The sequence below is a fragment of the Osmerus eperlanus genome, chromosome 25, assembly GCF_963692335.1.
Source record: "Osmerus eperlanus chromosome 25, fOsmEpe2.1, whole genome shotgun sequence".
NCBI classification, from domain to species: domain Eukaryota; kingdom Metazoa; phylum Chordata; class Actinopteri; order Osmeriformes; family Osmeridae; genus Osmerus; species Osmerus eperlanus.
Genome location: NC_085042.1, coordinates 8,628,485 through 8,635,063, shown reverse-complemented (window position 1 = coordinate 8,635,063; position 6,579 = coordinate 8,628,485). Strand labels below are relative to the sequence as shown.

Genomic DNA, 6,579 nt, shown 5'->3' with positions numbered 1-6,579 from the left:
CATGCACATGCAGACATGCAGGAGGACAGGGAGGAGGAGGGGCCGGGAGAGGAGGGAGAGGAGGGAGAGAGAGAGAGGGGGACAGGGGGGAGGGAGATGAAGAGACAGGGAGGGGAGAGAGGAGGCAGAGGGGTGGGGAGAGACGGAGTGAGAGAGAGAGGGACACCCCTCCCCTTCTTCCTGAGGGCTGAGAACGGTGTGCGAGAGGAGGGGGGGTTCACAGCAGACAGGTCAAAACGTAGATTTTTCCAGAGTAGGAAACGAAAAAAAGAGTTCGGAAAAATGCACAACTCGTCGTAAAAAAATTAAAAACTCAAATTTATAAAGATGAGGGCCGGAGGTCAACATGAGGTCGGCATGAGGTCAGAGTTTGGAGAGGAGTGAGAAGGAGGAAGAGGAGACCAGGCTGCAGATGACATGTCCAGAGAAACACACAGAGAAAGAGAGAGACAGAGAGAGAGAGAGAGAGAGAGAGAGAGAGAGAGAGGGGGGGGCAGATAGTCAAAGGGAACAAGTACGGGAGCCCAGAGGGACAGACAGTGCAACGACCCCCCCTCAGTCCCCCCCAGCCCCCCCAGAGAGAACCCCCCCACCCCATGCACACACAGGCAGAGAGAGAGAACATTTGGACTGTTACAGTAACCTGGGCTTCATCCTTGCTGCTACGTACTGACCACTCCGTTTCTATGACGACCTAGCATGTCGTCTCAGAGCTAAGAGAGGGGAAGTGACCCGCGCGGAGTTTGACGAGCCCGCCCTGCTTGTGTGCTAGTCTACTGGAGGATTCTGTCTCCACAGGACTGTCTAGTATCTCAAATCATCTCGACTGGAGATTCCTCTTCTTGTTGTGCTTTTTCAAGCCATAGACAAGGAGATCACCTGGGATCACCTGGGATCGGCTGGGATCGGCTGGGATCACCTGAGATCGGCTGGGATCGGCTGGGATCGGCTAGGATCGGCTGGGATCGGCTGGGATCGGCTGGGTCTGGGAGGGTCAGTCAGAACTCAGTCAGTAAGAGATCCTCTTGAAACAACCAAGTCATCATCATCGAGTGAACAGCGTTTAGAGACAATACCCTGGCTGGGGGACTGGGGGGCTGGGGGGCTGGCTGGCTGCAGGGATTGTCTGCTAAGAGCGTATAACCACCTGGTCACTCAGCCTCAAAGGACAGACCTTTGGGAGTCTGACAGACAGACAGTCCGACAGACAGGCGGAGAGCAGACAGACAGACGGTCAGACAGGTGTCAGATTCACTGCAGCAGTGATCGGACTCTGCTGTCTCCCTCATGGCCACAGGTCTATGCATCGTTACATCACCTCTCATTGCTCCAGTTCTCACAAGGGTGGGCCGCCTTCTCCCTGCCCTGCCCGGACCAGTCCAAACCAGTCCAGACCAGTCCACACCAGGGCTGTTCACAACTGTCCAGGCCCAGAGTGAGACTGGAGTCAATCTGATGTAGGTTATGCATGGGGAACAAACCATGAGACAAAGGTGTCAAAGCCTGAGGTGACCAACAGGAGGACTGGCCGGAGGGCAGGTCCAGTCTGGATGCATGTCGGAGGTGTCGCAGCACTTATCCACACGGTACACAGCCAACACAAACACACTGGATTTCACATCAACCTCCATCTATGCGGACACCGACTCGAATGACGTCTACACCCAACGCTGCATTTATGCTGTAACTGTACTGTAATGTGTAGACATGAAATGCTAACACATCCGATATTATAATGAGGAGTTGTTATGTACTTAAACTTTACCACAGTGCAAGATTGACTTGGTTTTGTAGTCAATTGCTCATACTTATCTTATCACAGAACATGAAACTACGCCAAATAAATCCCATAATTTAACATTAAAAGCATTATTATTACAAAACATTTCACTTGATTAATTCAACTAAAGAGATCTTAATTGGAGCCACAGGGGTGTTTGATGTGACAGGAATGAAGCCACTTATCTATTATTCATACATTTTTCATCTAACCTTTATTCAACTACGAGAATGACTCACTGATATGAAAATCTATGCTACATATCACAGACACATGTCAGATATCACAGACACATGTCAGATATCACAGACACGTGTCAGTTATCACAGACACGTGTCAGATATCACAGACACATGTCAGATATCACAGACACATGTCAGTTATCACAGACACATGTCAGTTATCACAGACGGAAGCTGGAGTGTCTTGAGTCCTTGTCAGGGCTGTTGAGAGAACCTTCTAGATGTGTTGCCACGCGACCTGGCAGCGGCACAGGAGAGCAGAGGGGGAGAGGCGAGGGAGGAGGGGGGGGGGAGGCAGGGGGGAGGAGGAGGAGAGAGGGGGTACTTGTCTGGGAGGGTTTAGGGGTAGGGGGTGTTTAACTGGTTTTGGGGGTCCAGGGATGAGGGGGGGGCACCTTACCATTGGTCAGGCCCGGGGAGGCGGTGTCCCTTTCATTGTGCCGGCGTCGGCTGGGCTCCCGGGCCTCCTGCCGTCCGCTGGGCGGGGGGCCCGGACCCTCCAGCATGTTGACGATGTCCATGCGGTCGATGCTCTTCAGAGCTGTGTACAAACTCTCCACTGCACAGAGGGAGGGAGACGGAGGGAGGGAGGGAGACGGAGAAAAGACACAATGAGAGAGATGGAGGGAGAGATGGAGGGAAGAGTCCAGAGACAAGCACAGGAAATGGGAGAAGAGTCCAGAGACAAGCACAGGAAATGGGACAGTGAAAACAACCTGGGACTGGCCCGTCCCCGACAGACAGGCCCAGCAACCAATCAGACGGGAGTATGGGGGAGAGGGGGGCGGGATCTCTGCTACTCACTCTTGGCTCTCTTGCCCTCGCGGGTCGCCCATAGGTTGAGAAGGGTGGAGCTCTGCTCCAATAGGGAGTTGGGATTCTCCACGCGTATCTTGTTGATGTCGTCCACGCTGAACTGCAGCTCTCTGGCCAGCTCTGGCCAGGAGGAGGAGGTGGTGGAGGAGAGATGGGTGTGGAGAGGAAGGAGAAGTCTCTTCATTAGCTAGTCGCTACACAGCAGACACAGACCCACAGACACAAGCACAGACACAGACCCACAGACACAAGCACCAGACAGACCCACAGACACAAGCACAGACACACACTCATTCACTCACCAGCCCAGCTCAGTCCCAACTGCTCAGCTATCAAAGCCATCTTCAGTTCAGTCCTTTCCATGGCGCTCATTGATGCTGCAGAGACCAAACCACAACTGACACTTTAACATGGGAAGGTGTTAACCTTTTCATGTTCCTGTTAAATTTGCCTGAAAACGCCTAAACAGCATACCCAAAGTAAATTGGAAGCTGTTCTTGAACCATTTGGAGTACATGCATGTAAATGATCTCTTTTGAAAGCTGACACTCTGAAGTTATGTCCCCTGTTGTCAGGACCCCTGTCAGTCCTTCTAGTGTTGAGTAATAGAAGCTTGAACACAAGGAAAGTGAAAATTTCTATTTCCGCCTAGATTTTGTTTTGAAAACAGAGGCCTGAAGAGGCCTAGAGGTGGTAGGTATTATCTGGAAGACTAAATTGGACCACAGGTTGAAGCCTTACCCAATTCAAATCAAAAGTCAAACATAATACCACAATATATTCATATTTGACACATGTTTTTATAAGAGTACATCCAGGAATTTTCTAAAAGGGTCTTTTGGAGACTCCAAAATGACCCTTTGTAACCAAGGTCAAGGTCAAATAAAAAGGTATTATTTTTCATAATTGTTATCTCTGGCCCATCTCTGGTACTTAGAAATATCATATATAATAGCTAAATCCCTAATTAGTAATACTGAAACACAAAAACTGAAGCATGAACACATTGGAGTGCTTTATCTGATTCCAAGGATTGGCGCACAAAGAACACTGATTCTGTCAACCATATTGCGCAATCGACTGTTATTTTGAAGGCTCCACAGACGCATACAAATGAGGTATTGGCATTTTCAGCTAGCTGTCAGCTACAAGGCTAACGAGCTAATTTCAGAGCCAGTCGAAGCCAGTTCGAGAAATTTGTTTAGAACGAGTGTGGGGGGGGGGGGCGGGGGGGGGCAGGACGCACAGACCTAGTTGGCTTTAGAGGGCTGTCAACGGGGCATGGAAGCTCCTATTGGGTCGAACAAGGTGTCAATCAAAAGGGGAGGGTTCAACGGACATTTTGAGACCTTCATTTTGTAAATACTCCGTTGATAAATCGGAGAAAATAACACTTTTATGTGAACAAGTTGTTTCTTCCGTCGGCTAACTTGCATAATGAAACAAAGGATAATGGCTATTCATGAACGTAAAACATTGTATTTGGACGAATTACTTTACATGGTTAGATACTTTGAACCCTTGGGACTTAGCAGATCAAGTTTTGATGGCATGATTTGCACACCTGGACCTATTTGAACAACTTAGGGTGAGTACAACTTTTTTCTTTGGCATTGTTGAAGGAATGTTCACCGGAAAAAGACGTTGACTTTGCTTGCTATTGCGACTTGATCTTGAATTGGTTTATTTCAATGGAAGCACAAGAATCGTAGCTTTCCAACGATGTATAACATGTGTAGCGTCTAAAAAATATATTTTTTAGAATTTAGTGCGTCGTAACTAAGGAAGGGGGAGGCAGCATTTTTGTCTCGCGGGCGAAACAGGAGCGTAAACAGGTTAAACGGTGAGTTGTGAGTGAGGGCATGGACAGGGCTCATGGAATCTGAAGGTGGGGATTTTGGGGTGGGGTGCTGGGGGTGGGGCGCTGGGGTGGGCGCTGGGAGGGGGGGGGGGGCTGTAGGTGACCCGGTGACCAATGAGAGGCCTTTACCCATGGCTGGTTCAGTCAGGCCACTGTATCGCTCCCTCAGGGCCAAAGGGGTCAAAGTTCGCCTGCGGTCCTCACTTCCCGCCGTCTGCCAATCACAAACAGGCACCACAGCGAAAACGTTGACGTAATGTAGGCAGAATACTATAAATACAATATAGATATATCCAATAGGTGGATCTTCGAGGTAGGTTTAGCTCAGTGGTTAGAGCTTTTGACTGCATGTCAAGAGGTCGCTGATTCAAATCCCCATGGTGACATGGTGACATGGTAACGTTACCTTGATACAGGGGGGCATGGTGACATTGAGGTTGCAGAGAACATGCTGGCTGTCTTCATACTTTGTGGTCTTTCTCAGGAAGGAGAGGAAACCAGCCGGCTCCTTACTGCTGTCTCTCACCTGGAGACCCACAGGAGACCGTCAGGGAGAGGGGGAGAGAGAGAGAGAAAGAGAGAGAGAGAGAGAGAGAGAAAGAGAGAGAGAGAGAGAGAGAGAGAGAGAGAGAGAGAGAGAGAGAAGGAGAGAGAGGAGAGACAGGGTGAGCTACAGCAGCAGCAGGAACCTACCTTGACAGAGACGGGGAGCCTGTTGTCTTTGAAGGCCTGGAAGCTGAAGCAGCGAGGCTGCTGGGTAGCCTTCCTCACAGGAACCAGGTTCCCTGAACACTCCAGGTGCAGCGGCATGCCCTCCATCACCTGCCGGGGGCACCACACACCATACCACACACACCAGACCACACACACCAGACCACACACACACACCATACCACACACACCAGACCACACACACCAGACCACACACACACACCAGACCACACACACCAGACCACACACACACACCATACCACACACACCAGACCACACACACCAGACCACACACACACACCATACCACACACACCATACCACACACACCAGACCACACACACACACCATACCACACACACCAGACCACACACACCAGACCACACACACCAGACCACACACACCATACCACACACCATACCACACACACCAGACCACACACACACACACCATACCACACACCATACCACACACACCAGACCACACACACACACCATACCACACACACACCATACCACACACACACACATACAAACCAAACCACACACACACCCCACACACACACACACATACGTTAAGCATCTCACCTAAATCTTCCACTCATTAAACCCCCCCCAGCCCCCCTGACCCTCGGCCCCCCTGACCTCGATATCTCGGCTGCGGGCCACCTCTGTGAAGTTCTCGTGCTGCTCCAGGGTCTTGTCCATCTTGTCGTCCGTCATGCAGTAGCATCGCAGGCGGCCCTCACGCACCTCGTTCATCTTGGCGAACACCACAAACTTGGCCATGTAGGGCACGGCCGACAGCTCGCGGTACAGCAGGTTGGCGAACGACACGGCCTCGGCCGTCCGGGGACAGTCCGACAGCCAGAACCTGGAACCACGACAACATGTGGAACGTTCTGGAAACATCTCTCTGTCTCTCTCTCTGTCTGTCCTTTTCTCTGTCTCTCTCTGCCTCCCTCTCTCTCTCTCTCTCTCTCTCTGTCTCCCTCTCTCTGTATCTCTCTCTCTGTATCTCTGTCTCTCTCTGTCTCTCTGTCTCTCTCTCTGTATCTCTCTCTCTCTCTCTCTTGTGTTGGTGTCAGAGGTCAGAGGTGGACGTACCTCGCCGACACGTTGGTGTGAAGCTGGCGCAGTCTTTGGAGTAGACGAGTTTGGTGGTGCCGGT

At 50.9% G+C, this 6,579-nt stretch overlaps 1 protein-coding gene across 1 annotated transcript; it reads right to left on the bottom strand.

Annotated features, from left to right (window-relative positions):
* Positions 1-1,108: 1,108 nt before the first annotated feature.
* LOC134012181 (ankyrin-1-like) lies at positions 1,109-6,573 on the bottom strand. The gene is made up of 9 exons (XM_062451917.1): positions 6,516-6,573; positions 6,054-6,282; positions 5,393-5,521; positions 5,106-5,225; positions 4,829-4,913; positions 3,141-3,215; positions 2,827-2,958; positions 2,423-2,581; positions 1,109-2,260 (listed from the first exon to the last, which is right to left on the bottom strand). The coding sequence occupies exons 2-9, from the start codon at positions 6,195-6,197 to the stop codon at positions 2,184-2,186; spliced, it is 921 nt and encodes a 306-aa protein (XP_062307901.1). The 5' UTR covers positions 6,198-6,282; positions 6,516-6,573; the 3' UTR covers positions 1,109-2,183.
* Positions 6,574-6,579: the final 6 nt, after the last annotated feature.

Excerpts from the sequence above, each read along its gene's own strand:
- LOC134012181 (XM_062451917.1), bottom strand. The coding sequence starts at position 6,197 with ATGGCCAAGTTTGTGGTGTTCGCCAAGATGAACGAGGTGCGTGAGGGC. Across the intron at positions 5,226-5,392 it reads GGCTCCCCGTCTCTGTCAAG|GTGAGAGACAGCAGTAAGGA; the intron begins GTAGGTTCCTGC and ends GTGGGTCTCCAG. Across the intron at positions 2,261-2,422 it reads CTCCCCGGGCCTGACCAATG|GTCGCGTGGCAACACATCTA; the intron begins GTAAGGTGCCCC and ends TGCCGCTGCCAG.